This window comes from Pelobates fuscus, chromosome 12 (genome assembly GCF_036172605.1).
Source record: "Pelobates fuscus isolate aPelFus1 chromosome 12, aPelFus1.pri, whole genome shotgun sequence".
NCBI lineage: Eukaryota > Metazoa > Chordata > Amphibia > Anura > Pelobatidae > Pelobates > Pelobates fuscus.
Genome location: NC_086328.1, coordinates 32,233,289 through 32,252,365, shown reverse-complemented (window position 1 = coordinate 32,252,365; position 19,077 = coordinate 32,233,289). Strand labels below are relative to the sequence as shown.

The following is a 19,077-nucleotide window of genomic DNA, read 5'->3' as shown; positions in this document are numbered from 1 at the left end:
AGGAGATCTTTGCTCTCTCCATCAGTCCATGAAGGCACACAGCAGGGTCAGTGCTTGGATAGCACCGGCTCTATATTGGCAAGCGGGCTGCATAAAATCCCACCGTGTCTTGGACAGCCTTGATGTATGCTATGACATGCAAGTAGATATTGGAACAAAAACCATTACAAGTAACAAATAAGGAAAATTGTAATCATCAACTATAGGGTAGCATTTACGGTGTTAATGAACAGTAATCCATAGCCTGACAGCCTGTAGTACTTCACTAATTCAGCCCATTCAGCCTATGCTTGAAAAAGTTATCGGATAGTTGCCAGAGAGGTGTAGGGTATGTTCGGTGCCATCCGAGTCACTGTATTACCTTTGGTTAGCCCCAGGCATTCGTAGGAACAAGCACTTAATGTCCACAGGCCTCACTCCCTATCGCCAGGGTGGAGCCCTGAAATAGTATCGGACAGTGACTGTTTTCTCTTGGTTCTTTTCTCATATATCCACTGACCATCTTCTGGATTTCAGACTGTCTACAAGGCGCTGGTCCCTCATTTCCATACCCTGGTTTGGGTTGTTTTACCGGCCTACTAATACTCTCATTAGCGCTAGAAATCCTTTATTTGTTTTATATGTCCATTGTTGTTGAGTTACTAAAAATATACTTTTGCTATCCTATTTTACTTCCCTACTATCTTATGAGCATCTGCACTCGGGTATATACAGAACAAAAAAAAAAAAAATCAACATTTAAAGGGACACTCCAGTGCCAGGAAAACAAATCGTTTTCCTGGCACTGCAGGTCCTCTCTCCCTCCCACCCCCCCATCCCATGTTGCTGAAGGGGTGAAAACCCATTCAGTGACTTACCTGAGACCACTGCCGATGTCCCTCGGCGGTGGTTTGGGGTCCGCCCACGCTCCTCCCCCGCAGACGGGGGAGACCGATTGCGCATGCGCGGCCCCTGGCGGGATGAGACAATGCGCATGCGCGGCATGGCCGCGCACGGCATTAGACCTCCCCATAGGAAAGCATTCAAAATGCTTTCAAAGCTTTCCTATGGGGATTTTAGCGACGCTGGAGGTCCTCACATAGCGTGAGGACGTCCAGCGACGCTATAGCACAGAAAACCTGTGCTATAGACCAGGAAGTACCCTCTAGTGGCTGTCTAGTAGACAGCCACTAGAGGACGAGTTAATCCTGCAATGTAAATATTGCAGTTTATGAAAACTGCAATATTTACAGTTGCAGGGTTAAGGGTAGTGGGAGTTGGCACCCAGACCACTCCAATGGGCAGAAGTGGTCTGGGTGCCTGGAGTGTCCCTTTAAAATGAACAATTTGTAAGGCGCAGTTATGGTTTCCAGACACCCAGTACAGTATGTGTACCCAAACAGGGACACCGTTTTTCAAAATAGGCTTCCATCTACAAATAAAAGAACAGTATTGCTTGGTTCTAACATCCCTTGATTGTAAGCTCGTTTGAGCTCACAACCTATTGTTTCTGTAACATTTTGTAATTGTCTAATTTACTGTAACATTTTCCTCCTTTATAATATTTTAAAGCGCTGCAGAATACGTTGGTGCTGTATAAATGACACTTCCAGACAGGCATACATACAGCCGACTGTGCATTGAGTCAAATTTCCATCTCCTACTTAAAGATAGACTAACAGAGATTCTCTTATCCATGCAGAATTACAATATAAATGGCGGACGGTAAACGTGGGAGTACAAACCTCTTATAAAATCAGATCAAAAGGTCTTTCCAGAGCACGGGGTCAGACTAGAAAAGCCAGTTCTATCATTTTCTGTCATTGAGTAAGTTAGTCAGGGAGGAGAAGGACAGAATCGAGGAGGATCAGGACAGAAGGTAGAAATTCTAATTATTTTTTCTTCAGTATATAGGGAAGAATATTCTATGGATGTAGATTTGAAAATATCTGTTACAAAAAACTTACAGCAAACAGATGATAAACACAGGATAAAGTGGTACAGAAACTATTATGGTACAGAAACAGTAACTATTGCCCCAGCGTGTTTACGCATATGATTTTCAATCTTTCAGGATTCTTTTCTTTCAGGAATTGTAAAAAGCAATTGTAAAACGGCTCAAAAGCTCAACCCATAAACTACAGACCCATGACCTTAACTTCTGTGGTTTAAAGTTATTTGAAGTCCTGTTAGGGGATAATATTCAAGAATTCATTTTGAACAAAAATATCATTAGCAACATGGGTTTATGAAAGACAGGCCTTGCCAAGTTAAAGGACCACTATAGTGCCAGGAAAACAAACTCATTTTCTTGGCACTGTAGTGTTAATAGGTCCCCCACACCCTCATGGCTTTATCCAGCGCTGGGCTCCCTCAGCTCTGGGGACTCTCCTCCCTCTTCTGACATCATCCGCCGAATGTGCATTCAATCAGTCCATAGGAAAGCATTTCTCAATGCTTTCCTATGGACGGCAGCGTCTTCTCACTGTGAAAATCACAGTGAGAAGCGCGGAAGCGCCTCTAGCTGCTGTCAGTGAGACAGCCACTAGAGGCTCGATTGACCCTAATGTAAACATAGCGGTTTCTCTGAAACTGCTATGTTTACAGCTGCAGGGTTAACCCTAGATGGACCTGGCACCCAGACAACTTCATTGAGCTGAAGTGGTCTCGGTGCCTATAGTGGTCCTTTAAATAAATTGCAGAAGAAGTTAGTAGAAATAGAGATCAGGGTGATCAAGCAGATGTGATCTACTTGGATTTTGCTAAGGCATTTGATACAGTCCCACACAAAAGGTTAATATTAAAAGTGAAATTAGTTGTGTTAGATGGAAAGTCGTGTTCTTGGACTTAAAGATAGAGTGCAGAGTGGAGTTGTAAATGGAAACATTTTAGAGTGGCCAAAAGTGGTAAGTACAGAACTTCAGAGTTCTGTACTGGGTCAACTTCTTCTAGTAATCTCTGTTAATCCGATGCTTCTCTATATGGAAGCATTGGTAGGCTAGTGAACTTCACTGTGCAAATCAACATCTCTTCAGAGCGTTCAGCATCTCCATGCAGCATGTTGAAATGCTGAACATAGCTCATGCAGAGAACCCACCAGGAAGTCAATCTCGTGGCTGTCCAAGTGAAAGCCACTAGAGATGGACTTTTCTCTGAAAAGGCACTGCTGACCCTCTTTTTAGCAATCTGTTATATTAAGAAATTAAAGTGGATGTTTGTATTATGCTAAGTGAATGCTGATTTATGGAACACTCCTGAAAGTGTCCTTGAGCTTCCAAATGTAAGTAGTCAAAACATTGACTAACTTCTCACCTGGGGTCTTCAAGACAGAAGATGTCTTGGACTCAGCTCAGAAAAGAGAACTCCTGGCAGTAGTGGATGCAGGGAGTGGTGCCCAGCAGACCCCAGGTAACCGGTTATAACATTGGTTTCACTAAACACATTGGGGAGCTTTCAAGGCTTTAAAAGAAAAGAGAAAATAAAATTAAACTGAGCTATGTGAATGAGCCAAGAACGAGTGCAGTGACAGAGCTGAATCTTTTGCACACATCCCTTAGAGATGTCACAATGCAGCCAGACGTCTCCTAGTGACTCATCTTCCTGAATAAGCCGTGCTCACAGAGAAACCACCAACTGAGCTGAGTGAAACACTGACCTGGGCTGGGTATTCCTCTAAACTAGGCCACTGAATGGATTGACGGGACATTCTACAACTGACTAACCAAGACTGGATCATAGAACAGTGATTTATGGGTCACTTAAAATTATTTGGCCCAATTAAGTCAAATAAATATATATAAATGAATAATAATACAATCACAAAAATAAAAATAAAACACTGGATTGAAAATATATCGTTATCTTACAATCAATTCCTTAATGACCAAAGATATCTCCTGAGATCATCACAGTCTGGCCCCTAAATGTCTTACGCATTTATTGCATGTTTATTCCATTATAAGAAACAATGTATGGGCTATAGAGCAAGTTCGTCAATCTATGTGATTGAATAGAAGGAGGGATTGGGGGGAGGGGGAGGCAAATGTGGCAGTGAAAGACCAATAAAGTGCTAGTTAATTTCTTGAATGGACTATAGCACATATGAAAAGATTATGACATGTAAGGAAATTAAGTGATGTAGAAATATACAATTGTTGCACTAAATAAATAAATAAAATATGTTAACACAGTAAGAATACTCATTTGGGATTCCTGAAAATCATTAATAACGGTTGAAAATTATTTTGGCTTCATACGATCTTTTTAATAAACAAGATATACCAAAAATATAAAACCAAAAATAAAACATTATAATGTAGCATATATAATAAATCAATGGGATATATATTGTGATTACAAATGCCAGGTCACGGTTTCTCCAGACTATATTACTGACCTTAAGTTGTACAATTCCAAGTGACACTATCATTTTACAAAGGATTTGTGAGACAGAGAGAGAGAGAGAGAGAGAGAGAGAGAGAAACCCACGTAATTCAGGAACCGTTTCGCTCTGTACTTTTTTCAGGTGGCAAACTATACTCACCCCAGTAACGCACATTTTGGCAAGCACCTATGGGGTTTATTTGTTTTTCTTTTTTGTTGCAAGATGAACATCGACTCCTCAGTCATAATAAAAAAGGTTTTTTTTCCCCTGAGAAAGTTCTCAAAAAGTAATTTTTGAATAATAAACACAAACTTTAAAAATTATCCACAAAATATTACACTTTTGTTCTAGTGAGAAGCTGTCGGTTTTCATGGTGTTTATCTTTAATTGGGTAATGAGGGACCAAAAGTAGGGAAAGACCTACATGGGAGAGAAGGGGTGCAAATCAGTTCTGCATTAGGGTGTCAAGGGCATATTTCTTGTTCGCTCTGTCCCTGAATGAACAACCGAATAACACACAAAATCCTACACAGTCCATGTGTCCGGTCCAATTAATCAAATCACAAAAAGACATACAATAATCACACAGGGACACAAACACACTGTTGCCAAGAATAATGCCTGTTTTTATTACTATTACATGTTCCTAATTAAACTCAATTACTTTTCTACACAAAAGACACCAACACGGATTGGACTCTCCTTCCATATAATACAATGTCCTCCTATTTCATATGGGACTTAGTGAGTATTGTCGACTCATTCTATGTGACTCTGCACATTTTGTCTCAATCCTGTTTGTAATATTTATTTTATTTTACACACGTGGCTGTGTGTGTGTGTCACATGGTACAGGGGGTGTGTTTGTGCACTTGTCTGTGTTTTGCACGCAGTCCCAGCTCTGGTATATATAGAATTGGCTCAGCCCTGCATGCCATACAGCTTCACAGAGCATCCAGAGAGAGAGTCACTGAGAGTCTGTTGCTATAGTAACAAGCATGGACCCCCAGGACTGTAACTGCGCAACAGGTATGGATATAGAAACTATTTGTATATAGCCAGAGCATACCTCGATAATCTGTATACCATGAGTTAATCAAAAAAACCTCAGTTGCATTATCCAAAACATACAGGAGGACTAGCAAAAACGATATATATGGTATATAAAATGCTAAATTATACTTACATTAATGTAATATCACTATTTTAATAGCATCTTTTTGACAAGGCATGAGTCTGAACTCTACATTAAACTTAAACTCACTCTAATATATATATGTATATTGTGCATATATTTTGCAGTACACAGATAGGCACATTCTGCTTCCATTTGGATCACAGATCTCATCATTTGTTTCACTTTGAATACCATATAATTCCCATAGTTAATAACGATAATAGAGATGTCTCCAAACTTATAACTACGGTATCTATTTTTTAGTATGCTTGCATGTTACACTTTCTTTTCAGGGGTTAAAATACTGCTTGTGCAGTATCTTGTTTTATTGTAACCGAGAGCAGAGAATGGGTTGGAGCTGCTGATGAACTTTATATTTTCCCAAATTTTCTATGTAAATGGTGAGCAATCCTGGTGTCACTGCACCAATATAGTTCTCGCTCACCAATGGTCTACTTACCCTATTGGTCTAGAATCCCCATTGGAATAGAATTAGGAAATCCATACATTCTGGACTGTTGGTGTGCCCCAATGACTGGGTTGGGTACCACTAATCTAGAGCGTCTGGGTGGGAAGCGCTGCTCTAGGTCACTCCTTTATGGCACTGTCAGGGTCTCCAGGTGGAAGGTGTCAGGATATGACGCTTTATAAACCCTGATACCCAGTACGACAATAAAGCTCAGTGATCTAAACAATTTACTTGCTTCATCCATGAGACCATATCCTGTTATAGAGTCCACCAGATAATATTAGGGCATTAGCACTGTATCAGGTATACCAACAGCTCCCTTCATAACCCACCTCCATTATGTGTTGTTATCCAATGTCCATCATATATCACTTAATATTCTCTCCTTTATTAGGTGCCCACTGCCATCTATACTATACATAGCACACTGCACACAGCATATAACATATTATTCTATCATTTCTTAGGGGTCTCCTGCGCCTGTGCAAATTCCTGCAACTGTAAGAAGTGCAAATGCTGCCCAAAAAGTAAGTGCTGCCATCTAGTGTTATATTATGATACATACACACACTCTCTTATATCAGGGGACTAATTATTTCTTTTGGGGGGTGAGGGGGAGTGGGCGGGGACGAGAGAGATAAGAGATGTAAAATATTCTATTTGTCCCAAATCCCTCTATTCTGCTTGAAACGCTGCACATACAGAGAAATATGCACTTTGTGCTGAGGGCCAGTTGCTAATTCCTGCTTTTCCCCAAATCCTGGTTTGTTTAAAGGGACAGGAGTCCTAAAGCACAACTTCTTTGTTGTTGCAATAATGCACAAACTGCAATAGTCTCTTTATCCAACATGACTTATCTCAACCCAATCTGGCATAGTGCCCCACCTGAGATTGGGCTCTGGGTCCTCCCTTGTTTGGAAACCACTATTGAGGTATATTGGTAAGTGACTAACCTGCTGTTTCTCCCTCCTCTCCCACAGGTTGCTGCTCCTGCTGTCCGGCCGAGTGCAGTAAATGCAGCCAGGGCTGTCAGTGCGAAAAGGGATGCGAGAGCTGCAGCTGCTGCAACTGATTGTTGATCTGTGTCTGAGACGTGATCTGTTACTCTGTAATATCTGTGTATGGTCTGATCTGTATGTTACTAAAGATCTGCAGCATTATTGGAAACACTTGGAGAATACATGTCTCACTGATTTCATAATAAATATAATAATACAAGATTTAAATAATTTTGCCTTTGATTCTGTGAAATTGGAAAGAACCCTCTAACAGTAAAGATAAGGTTTTAAGAAGGAAGTGGCTTTACTGTGTCTGATATCCACCAGAGGTGTGTTTCTGGACGATTGTACATATTGATATGCTCGGAAACATTTTACATTGTCCTAAAATACAGACAGCGACGAGCCCAGCCTAGGAAGAGGGCCTGCCGTGCAGCCACTGTTTGTGTGCAGGGCCGGCAGCGAGCAATACAGTGGCAGAGGGGGGCACAAGGCAGTGGCGTATTGTGTGTGTGTGTGTGCGGCTCATGGACCAGGTGACCGGCAGGAGGGGAACGCACAGCATAGTGCACAGACCGGGTAAGGGAAACACAGGCTCATCTACCCCGGTATTTCTAACATATAATTCATAAATTTGTGCAATACATATTCTTGAAAACATAAAAAAAAATACAGGATCCACCGGGTGCCAAATGCTCTAGGTACGCCCCTGGTACCAGGGCTAGTGCCCCCCAACAGGTACCCATGCAGGACTACCATTAGTGGGTACTTTGTAAGTGCAGGCTATTTAAAAAAAGAGTAAGAAAAAAAAAGGGGCTGAGGAAGAGGAACAAGGAACACACAGAGGGGCTGGGGAAGGGGAAAATTAGACACACGGGGTTGTGAGGAAAGAGACACAGAGAGCTGGGGCAAAGAAAGAGACACAGGGGCTGGGGAATGGAATTAAGATAAACACAGAGGTGCGGGGGTAGGGCAGAAACACAGAGGGGCTGAGTAAGAGGACAATGACACAGAGAAGGGCTGAGAAGGGGAAAATGACACACTGAGGGGCTGGGAAAGGGGACAGTGATACACAGAGGAGCTGGGGAAGGGGGACAGGGACACACAGAGGGGCTGAAGAAGTTGACAATGACACACTCAAAGAGGCTGGGGAAGTGGGGACAGGGGGTGAGGGAAGGGGGACATGGGGCTGAGGGAAGGGGGACATGGGCTGAGGGAGAGAAACAGGGGCTGAGGGAGAGAAACAGGGGCTGAGGAAGAGAAACAGGGGCTGAGGAAGAGGGACAGGGGATGAGTAAGAGAAACAGGGGCTGAGGAAGAGAAACAGGGGCTGAGGAAGAGGGACAGGGGCTGAGGAAGAGGGACAGGGGCGGTGGCAGGTGGACAGGAGCTGTGGCAGGTGGACAGGGGCTGAGGAAGGGGGACAGGGGCTGGGGAAGGGGGACAGGGGCTGAGGAAGGGGAACAGGGGCTGGGGAAGGGGGACAGGGGCTGAGGAAGGGGGACAGGGGCTGAGGAAAGGAGACAGGGGCTGAGGAAGAGGGACAGGGGCTGTGTAAGGGGACAGGGGCTGAGGAAAGGAACGGGGGCTGAGGAAGGGGGGCAGGGGCTGAGGAAGGGGGCAGGGGCTGAGGAAGGGTGGCAGGGGCTGAGGAAGGGGGCAGGGGCTGAGGAAGGGGGACAGGGGCTGAGGAAGGGGGACAGGGGCTGAGGAAGGGGGACAGGGGCTGAGGAGGGGGATAAAAAAAACAGAATAAAGTGTTGGGCAGGAGCGAGGAGTAGGAGCCAGTCTCTGCTCCCAGACTCCCCAGCGGTCCTGGGAGAAGAACAGTGAAAGCCACGCCCCCTCCTCCTGACATCATCTGGAGAGGACGGCCGACTCCACTGGCTGCAGGCTGCAGGGAGAGAAGCAAGTTGAAAAATCCGAGCCAGAGGCAGGGGATTCAGATTTTTCCTTTTTTGCTGGATGCAGACGGCCCTGCATTTAGGGCGGCCTGGGGGGCAATTGCCTCCCTGCCCCCCGTCCCAGTCCGCCCCTGGGGAGGAGACAATGGCACATAGAGGAGAGGGAGAAGGGGACAATGACACACAAAGCGGCTGGAAGGGAAGGAAGAGACATATAATGTCACTATCACAACAGTTGCTATTACATGTGTTCTACACCTGGTTTATTTTACCATGCATTGGAAAGTCAATTTATACAGTATGCTTACCCATACAAATAGGACACAGTTTCTCAAAACAGGTTTTTATTTACAACGAAAAGAACAATATTGCCTGGTTCTAACATCTCTTGGTTGTAAGCTTGTTTGAGCAGGTTCTCATAAACCTATTATTTATGTAACAGTTTGTAATTGTCTCATTTATTGTTACATTTTCATCCTCTATAATATTGTAAAGCGCTGCAGAATATGTTGGCGCTATATAAATAACCCTTCCAGGTATGCATACATACAGCAAGCTGGGCACTGAGTAAAATTTACAATCTTGCCAACGCTAACAATTGCCCTACTAAAGCAATTCCAAAATTGAAAACTGTGTTTTAACATCTATGTTATTCTACCTCCTGTGAATTTAAACTTCTACTTAAAGGACCACTATAGGCACCAAGACCACTTCAGCTCAATGAAGTGGTCTGGGTGCCAAGTCCATCTAGTTAACCCTGCAGCTGTAAACATAGCAGTTTCATTAGGGTTAATCCAGCCTCTAGTGGCTGTCTCACTGACAGCCGCTAGAGGCGCTTTGCGCTTCTCACTGTGAAAATCACAGTGAGAAGACGCTGGATGTCCATATGAAAGCATTGAAAAATGCTTTCCTATGGACTGATTCAATGCGCGCGTGGCACTTGCTGCGCATGTGCATTAGTCACTGATGTCGGCAGGAGGAGGAGAGTTCCCCAGTGCCGAGGGAGCCCGGCGCTGGAGAAAGGTAAGTGATTAACCCCTTCCTCCCCCTTCAGCCCGGCGGGAGTGGGACTTTGAGGGTGAGGGGGGTGGGGGGGGATGGGACCTAAAGACCCTATAGTGCCAGGAAAATGAGATTGTTTTCCTGACACTATAGTGGTCCATTAAAGATATACTACTGTAAGACTACTGTATACTACTGTAAGACAGACTAACAGAGATTCTCGTATCCATCCATACAGTATAAATATGATGGGGTTATACGTGGGAGTAACATTTTCAGCTCCATATGCCCTCACTGAATTCAAATTTGTCAGAAAGGTAGGGGCTGAATGAAATCTGGGATAATACAAGCTCAAGGTACATTGTGTATGCCACAGAGCTGCAAAAGTGCTTTTTAACCCCTTAAGGACCAAACTTCTGTAATAAAAGGGAATCATGACATGTCACACACGTCATGTGTCCTTAAGGGGTTAAAGCCCACCATGTAGACACTTCTTATAAAATCAGATTAGAAGGGGAAAGGGCAGGTAGGTGGGTAGCAGAGGGGGAGGGAAGAGAAGTCCTGCAGATTTGTCCACTTGAGTGAAGATGTTGGGAGTATCAGCTCAGGAATGGCTGTGGTGGAGGAAGCTGCTCGTTCGAACAGCGGGGAAACAGTCCTCTAGTATGCAGAGCCGGCCCTTCCATAGGACTGGTGGTGCCATGGCTCCAGGTGGCATTTTCACAGGGCGGCATTTTGCAGTCCATGCACACTTTAACAAATCTGCTGAACAGGGCCGGGCTGGTCTGGACGCATCGACCGGACAGAGTGCTGTCTTGGGTCCGGCATGCTGTTGACAGAGTAGATGTATTATTGGGAAGGTCTGGGGATAACTCAACTGTGATGGCCCATATTGGTACCAATGACAAAGTTAGAGGAAGATGGAGATCTCTAAAGAATAGGTTGAGGGAATTAGGAAGCACACTGGTAGTTCAATTGTTTATTTGGATTTCGCTGCCTTTACACTACCATCCCTGGATTTCCTATGTGGATGTTTGACTACAGCAGCCAGGAGTTCCATGTTTACATGGAGATATGCCTTTTTTAATTCTTCCATGTGTAAGTGCAACCAATAAATGTGATTTTGTAATTTTATAACATACTTCACCATATTCAGTTTCCTTTATTTGCATATATCTTATTGGAAGACATACAAGCTCATATTCATCATACTACCCCTGAGAGGGTAAAAAGCCTGATTTCACGTTCGTTTGTGAGTGCATCTAATTTTTCACTTACTCAATTTTATCCAATACTATTTTACGCTATGTTGGCTGTTTGATTGTTTCCATACAGACCATATCCACGGACATTTTCACCTGAATTCCGGTTGTCCCATTCTATATTTATCATACGTATTCTGGGTGTTTTCCACTCCTTTTTGTCTGGTTGTATATTCTTATAGGTGGTTGTGAAGTTCACCTGGGATTACCTCCAGTTATACGTTACATAGAGCTTTAGTGTATATACTTTGTTTCTGTTTGCAGATTTACTAACCTCTGTCCTGGAGTCTTCCAGACGTTGCTCCCTGGCTCTGCTGGAAGTGAGAGCCAGAAACTGGGGCTAAGCTCAGAAAAGAGCACAGAGGTAAGAGGTCAAAACCATCAGGTTTTACATTTGATGGATGGGAGTTATAAGGAATTCTTGACACCATAACCACCACAACATGCAGCAGTTAATATAGTCCTTAGAGTGTTCCTTAATTCAATAAAATTTCAACAAATAAGGCACAAACCATAAAAAGCTTCCAAGCTTTGAAAAAAAAAAAATACAGAAAAAATGATTTAAAATCTGCTTTTGTGCTGATTGAGTGAGCCGTGTGAATGAGCCAAGATCGAGTGCAGAGACAGAGCTGAATCTTTTGCACACGTCCCTTAGAGATGTCACAATGCAGCCAGACGTCTCCTAGTGACTCATCTTCCTGAATGGGCCGTGCTCACAGAAAGATAACCAACTGAGCTGAGTGAAACACTGACCTGTTTCACTACGCGTGGACACCAAACTATACTAGGTAGGAACAGTTTCTATCTGCATTTTTATTTTCAGGTTGAACACTGTACACCCAAAATACACACACCTGTATTCCCCCTGGTCACACACAACATTTTGGTGTGAACCCATGCTCTCACCATTCCCCCTTAAAGATGAATATCAATTACTTAGTTGTAATAATATTTTTATTCACCTGACAAACTTTTAAAAAAGTAATCTTTGAATAATAAAAACAAAGGAAAAAATAACCACAAGATGCTAAACTCTTGTTCTACTTATAAGCAATCATTTTTCATGGAGTTTGCAAATCCGTCCTGCATTAGGGTGGCCAAGGGCACACTCCTTGTTCACTCCATTCCTGTAAGAACACCCGAATCACGCATAAAATCCCACACGCAGCCCATATGTTTGCCCACATCAATCAAATCACAAAAAGACACACAACAATCACCCAGAGGGGACACACTGTTGCAAGAATAATGCCTGTTTTTATTACTATTACGTGTCCATAAATAAACTTTTAACTACATTAGCTACTTTTCCACACAAAAGTAAAAAATACAGACTGGACTCACTTTCCATATAACACAATGTTATGGGACTTAGTGAGCATTGTCGACTCATTCTATGTGACTGCACATTTTCTCTCAATCCAGTTTGTAATATTTGTTATTGAATTTTACACACGTGGCTGTGTGTGTGTCACATGGTACAGGGGGTGTGTTTGTGCACTTGTCTGTGTTTTGCACGCAGTCCCAGCTCTGATATATAAGGGATCAGCTCAGTCCTGCATTCCATACAGCTTCACAGAGCATCCAGAGAGACTCACTGAGATTCTGTTACTATAGCAACAAGCATGGACCCCCAGAACTGTAACTGCGCAACAGGTATGGATATGGAAACTATTTGTATATAGCCAGAGCATACCTTGATAATTTGTGTACAATTAATTAAAAAAACCTCAGTGGCATTATATATGTATTTTGCATTACACAGATAGGCACATTCTGCCTCCATTTGGTTCACAGATTTGTTTCACTTTGAATCCCAAATAATTCACATAGTTAAAGGGACACTCCAGGCACCCAGACCACTTCTGCTCATTGGAGTGGTCTGGGTGCCAACTCCCACTACCCTTAACCCTGCAAGTGTAATTATTGCAGTTTTTCATAAACTGCAATATTTACATTGCAGGGTTAACTCCACCTCTAGTGGCTGTCTATTAGACAGCCACTAGAGGTCACTTCCTGGGTTCTAGCACAGGTTTCCTGCGCTAGAGCGTCGCTGGACGTCCTCACGCTGTGTGCGGACCTCCAGCGTTGCTCAAAACCCCATAGGAAAGCATTGAAATGATTTTTCAATGCTTTCCTATGGGGAGACGTAATGCGCATGCGCGCCATTTCCGCGCATGCGCATTAGGTCTCCTCGGCCGGTGAGCGAGATTAGTCTCGCCCACCGGCCGACGTAATCATTAGGAGGAGCGTCGCGGAGGCGGAGATAGCGGCGAGGGACATCGCCGCTGTCCCAGGTAAGTGACTGAAGGGGTTTTCACCCCTTCAGTAACCGGGGATTGGTGGGTGGGAGGGAGAGGGACCCTCCAGTGCCAGAAAAACAGATCGTTTTTCTGGCACTGGAGTTTCCCTTTAATGACCATGATAGTTATGTCTCCTTACTTATAACTATCTTTTTTTGTTAAGTGGCTTGCCCATTTCACTATCTGTTCAGGGGTTAAATTACTGTTAGTGCAGTTTACGGTTTCTTTTTTTGGGAGGTAGAGAATGGGTTGAAGCTGCTGATTAACTGATCTATATTTACCCAAATCTTTCTCTGTAATTGTTGAACAATCCTGGTGCACAAATATAGTTCTCACTCATCAATAGTCTAATTACCCTATTGTTCTAGAATCGCCATTGGAATAGAATTAGCAAATCCATACATTCTGGACTGTTGGTGTACCCCAAGGAATGGGTTTGGAAACACTAATCTAGAGCGCCTAAGTGGGAAGCACTGCTCCAGGTCACTCCTTTCTGGCACTGTCAGGGTCTCCAGATGGAAGGTGTCAGGATATGATGCTCTATAAACCCTGAGACCCAGCTCAACAATAAAGCTCAGTGATTTAAACAATTTACTTATTTCATCCATAAGTCCAGCTTGTATGATGTTATGAGCGGTGGGTGCCCTAAACAAAAGTAAGGGGGGGGAGGACCTAATATCCTCCCCCCTGGCCCCCACCCTTGAGCGGTAGGTGGGGGCCCTAAACACAATTTGGGGGGGGACCTAATGTCCTCCCCCCGGCCCCCACCCCTGAGCGGCGGGTGGGGGCCCTAAATACCAATAGGGGGGGACCTATTGTCCTCCCCCCCAGCCCCCACCCCTGAGCGGCGGGTGGGGGCCCTAAAAAAAATGACCCCCCTCAGGTGACTAGGGGCCCCAACCTCCCCCTCCCCCCCCCAAAAAAAGTATCTCCCTACCTACCCCCCTCACCCTAAAAATAATGAGGGTGGGGACCCAATTTGTATTTAGGGCCCCACCCACCGCTCAGGGGTGGGGGCCAGGGGGAGGACATTAGGTCCCCCACCCCCTTATTCTTGTTTAGGGCCCCCACCCACCGCTCAGGTGGGTGGGGCCCATCACTATTGTGGCCAGAAAGAGTCCCTGTGGGTTTTAAAATTCGCCTGCCTATTGAAGTCTATGGCGGTTCGCTGGGTTCGCCAACATTTGCGAAAGTTCACGTTCGCCGTTCGCGAACGGAAAATTTCATGTTCGCGACATCACTAGTGCCCACTGCCATCTATACTATACCCAGTCCTCATGGACCATCAACTGTTCAGGTTTTGTCAGTATCTCTATTTGAATAACTAAGGGAAATACATAAATCCTGGACTGTTGGTGGGCTATGAGGACTGGGTTAGGGACCCTTGGCATACAGCATGTAACATATTATTCTATCATTTCGTAGGTGTCTCCTGCTCCTGTGCAAATTTCTGCAACTGTAAGAAGTGCAAATGCTGCCCAAAAAGTAAGTAAAGTACACACTCTCATATCAAGGGGAATAATAATCAAGGGGTGTAAAATTATTTTAAGGGGTGTCAAATTATTTTAAGGGGTGTCAAATTATTTGTCCCAAATCCCTCTATCCCTCTATTCTGCTTAAAATGCTGTATACAGAGATACTTTTTGCTAATTCCTGCTTTTCCCACCATCCTGGATTGTTTAAAGGGACACTCTGGAGTCCTAACACACAACTTTTGTTGTTGCAATAATTTACAAACTGCAATAGTCTCTTTATCCTACATGACTCATCTTAACCCAATCTGGCATAGTGTCCCACCTGAGATTGGGCTCTGGGTCCACCCTTGTTTGGAAACCACTATTGAGGTATATTGGTAAGTGACTAACCTGCTGTTTCTCCCTCCTCTCCCACAGGTTGCTGCTCCTGCTGTCCGGCCGAGTGCAGTAAATGCAGCCAGGGCTGTCAGTGCGAAAAGGGATGCGAGAGCTGCAGCTGCTGCAACTGATTGGTGGATCCGTGTCTGAGACGTGATCTGTTACTCTGTAATGTTTGCGCTTTGGTCTGATCTGTATGTTACTAAAGATCTGCAGTATTATTGGAAACGCTTGGACAATGCAAATGTCTCACTGATTTCATTAATATAGCAATAAAAGATTTAAAATCATTTTGCCTTTGATTCTGTGAAATTGGAACGCACCCTCTAACGGCAAACACAAGGTTTTAAGAAGGAAGTGACTTTATGGTCTGTCTGATATCCACTAGAGGTGTGATTCTGGACAAATCTAAATATTGCCATTTCTCAGAAACGTTTTACATTGTCCTCAAAGAGGGACAGCATCTATGCTCCAAGACTAAACATTTTTTGTGCTTAGAGAGTGTCCCTAATAGATCTCACAATTGGATAGCTATAATCAAAGAAACCGAAACATCTCTCAATAACGACTCTGACCTTTCGGCAAACTTATTTTCGAATTACACTAACACAAACGTATTTTCCTTACTGTGTTTGAATGCAACTGCAGCTTTGAAAAATTACACCTTATTAGGTATTTGGTATATTTATATATTTTATATTTATATACGCACAGGTGGAATGTTCACATTGGAGCAATGAGTGTTTTAAATCCTCTACCCAACGGCTGCTATTATATGTATTTTATGTATTATTTTAACATGTATTGGGTAGTAAATTTTCAATGACCAAAGTACAAAGTAGTATTGGGTTATGGTTGTAATTGTGCCCAGCTTCTATTTTGTCATTTGGATCTCTATAGAAATTAAAAAAAAAAAAACTCTTTAGATGAGGTCTCAGTGTATCTGTTCGGGAAAAAAAAAAGTATGTGACTTTGTAAGACTTCAGATCCTATACTTCAAAGTTCTCTGTACTTAAAACACTCACATTATTATTATTATTATTATTTTTTTATTATTTATATAGCGCCAACAAATTCCGTAGCGCTGTACAATGGGGTATAATAATAATTATTATTATTTATAAAGTGCCAACAAATTCCACAGCGCTGTACAATGGGTGCACTAACAGACACATATTTGTAAAAAGACGAGTTGGACACACATGAACAGAGGGGTTGAGGGCCCTGCTTACATACTAGAGGGAGCGAGGTATAGTGACACAAAGGGTGAGGGTAGGGTAGAAAGGTAGGTTGCTAGGATAGTATTCACTGAGGGCTTAGTGTTTTGTTTTGATGACAGTTTCAGGAGAAGAATCGGGGAGGGGGGAGTTAAAGCTGCGGACAGTTTAATTATTATGCTTTCCTAAAGAAGTAAGTATTCAAAGCTGTTTTGAAGGAGTGGAGACTGGGTGAAAGTCTAACAGAGAGGGGAAGGGTGTACCATAGGAACGGTGCAGCCCTAGAGAAGTCTTTAAGGCGATCATCAGAGGAAGGAGTACGAACAGAGGTTAGACGTGGGTCTCGTGGCAGAGGTTGTGTATTAGTGAGGATAAGTAGGTCAGAGCAGCATTTTGTAGATATTTGTAAGCAAGTACCAGGATCTCAAATTTACAGATTTATAGGGATCAATGATGCCTCATTGGGCAGAAGATAAATGAGCCAGTCAGATTCCCCCTGGAATAATAAGGAAGGGGGAACATGACTGCTGCCCAGGATTGTGGGATGGTTTAATAAAAGATACAATGTTGCTAAAACTGGGGGTTTCTTAAGGAAGGGGAGAGGGAGGGGACTTACCAGTCGGCAGGATCAGTTGAGGGCTCCTGACTGTTTCTTAGCTGACTGTCCCCTGTAATTCATACAGAAAACTATTATTCTTATAAAAAATAAAATAAAATTTGGCTTATTACCTAAATGGCGAATATAATCTGACACTCGCAAGCGGATTGAAGTTGTCATGGCTGTCACTGGAGCTGCATTGCAGGGACTGCTGCAAGCTTACATGGAGACCCACGGACAAGGGGCCCTGGAGGAGCTGGTGTCGGGCGTGAGGAGGGTTCCCCAGGAGGAGATGGCCAGTCAGACTGCATCCCGAGACGGACGGAGGGCCAGGAGATCGAGGTCTCCGTCGCGTCTTTCTCCGGGTCCTGTTCGGTGCCAGAGGAGGGAGAGAAGTGGCGGCTCGGCCGCGCACCAGATCCGGTGTTCGGTACCAGGGAGGAAGAGGAGGATCGGTGAGAGTGCTTGCGGCGGTGAGCAGGCCCAAGATGGCGGCGGAAGCCAGGCTGAGGAAAGGGCGGGAAGATCGCGCTCCCCGCGCGCTTCTCTTCCGGCCCGCCCGGAAGTCGCGTCAGCACGTTCGGTGCGTGACGTGGACGGAAGCAACGTCAGCACGCAAGGCGCGGACGTGACGGCACCGCGCAGGAGAGCACGGCCGTCACAGGCCTTGCGTTCCAGCGTGGTTCCGGCAGGAAGTGAGCCGGGAACCACGCGAGCACTGCCCAGGAGGGCAGTCGGAGGGAGTAGAGGACACAGGGGTGCAAGCATCAGCACCCTGGAGAGCAGATTGCGGTCGGGCCAGGAGGCCGGCCGTGAATCACTCCTGTCATCAGGATCCAGTTCCTGTTCGGAAGAAGGTGATGCCCAGCATCCTCAGCCGGCCAGCGGTAAGTGTTGCGCCAGCGCTTGGAGTGCGCTAGCTGGGGATAGTGTAGGTAGTGAGTTAAGGGGTCAGGAAGTACTGGGGTTACTTCGAGCGGTGTTAGATAGGCTCCCAGGGGGGGGGCTCCTTGGTGTCCCCAATTTCGGTTTCTCTCCCCGCACAGGCCCATGATCAGGGTCAGTTGAATGCCCGGGTAGGTAGGGCTCAGGGTTGCTTGCCAGGTTGTGAGCTGTCCCCACTAGGGATGCATGTGGCGCTGGAGGTTAAGGAGAGGATCATAAAAGGTGAGTACGTAGATGTACTGTCCCTGGTCCCTCCGGACCGGGAGTCGGTGGATAGACAGCGACGGGGGGGGGGGGGGGGGGACGGGGGGGAGGCAGACGGCAAGAAGGGTAAGCAGCTGCCGCGTACTTTTGGCAACTGGCTTCAAGGGTTCTCCATATTTGCGAGCGTGTTGACGCAGGCTTTCCCTGAGAAGGCCCCAGCGTTGTTTGGGTACTTAGATTTGATATGGGGGGCATACAAGGTGTATGGGGGTCAATGTTGGTTCCGCTATGACCAACAATTTCGCCAGAAGATGGCGGTGTGCCCGGATATGGACTTCGGGGTACAGGACGGGAGCCTTTGGCTCTTGTTGATGACCCCCAGTCGTCCGTCCCCCTTTCCTGGAGCAGCCGGCGCACCATCCAGTGCGCCGGCTGGACAGCGCAGGGGCGTCTGTTGGCTCTACAATGAGAGCCAGTGCAAGTGGTTTGGATCGTGTCGATTCAGACATGAGTGCTCGCATTGTGGAGGGTCCCACCCGGCCCTGCGCTGCTTCAAGAAGGGTAGGCAAGAAGGGAGGCCCCCTAGGGATGATCTCCCTAGAGGGGAGGACTCTGGTGAGCGTCATAAGGATGCGCCCGTGGCTCGCCAAGTACCCCAAGCGTAAGGATGCAGAGGTCCTACTGGAGGGGTTTTCGGTAGGGTTTTGGATTCCGTTTGTTCATTTGGATTCCCCTTCGTTAGTGGACAATCTGCGTTCAGTTGTGGGTAAAGAGGGGATACT

General features: G+C 45.1%; 1 protein-coding gene across 1 annotated transcript; it reads left to right on the top strand.

Annotated features, from left to right (window-relative positions):
• The first annotated feature begins 12,726 nt into the window (after window positions 1–12,726).
• On the top strand, window positions 12,727–15,617 carry LOC134578282 (metallothionein-like). Its single transcript, XM_063437258.1, has 3 exons — window positions 12,727–12,831; window positions 14,904–14,963; window positions 15,371–15,617. The coding sequence occupies exons 1-3, from the start codon at window positions 12,801–12,803 to the stop codon at window positions 15,460–15,462; spliced, it is 183 nt and encodes a 60-aa protein (XP_063293328.1). The 5' UTR covers window positions 12,727–12,800; the 3' UTR covers window positions 15,463–15,617.
• Window positions 15,618–19,077: the final 3,460 nt, after the last annotated feature.

Bases quoted from the DNA above. Each gene is read 5' to 3' on its own strand.
- LOC134578282 (XM_063437258.1), top strand. From the start codon at position 12,801: ATGGACCCCCAGAACTGTAACTGCGCAACAG. The intron at 12,832-14,903 runs GTATGGATATGG...ATCATTTCGTAG, and splicing joins GAACTGTAACTGCGCAACAG to GTGTCTCCTGCTCCTGTGCA. The intron at 14,964-15,370 runs GTAAGTAAAGTA...CCTCTCCCACAG, and splicing joins GTGCAAATGCTGCCCAAAAA to GTTGCTGCTCCTGCTGTCCG.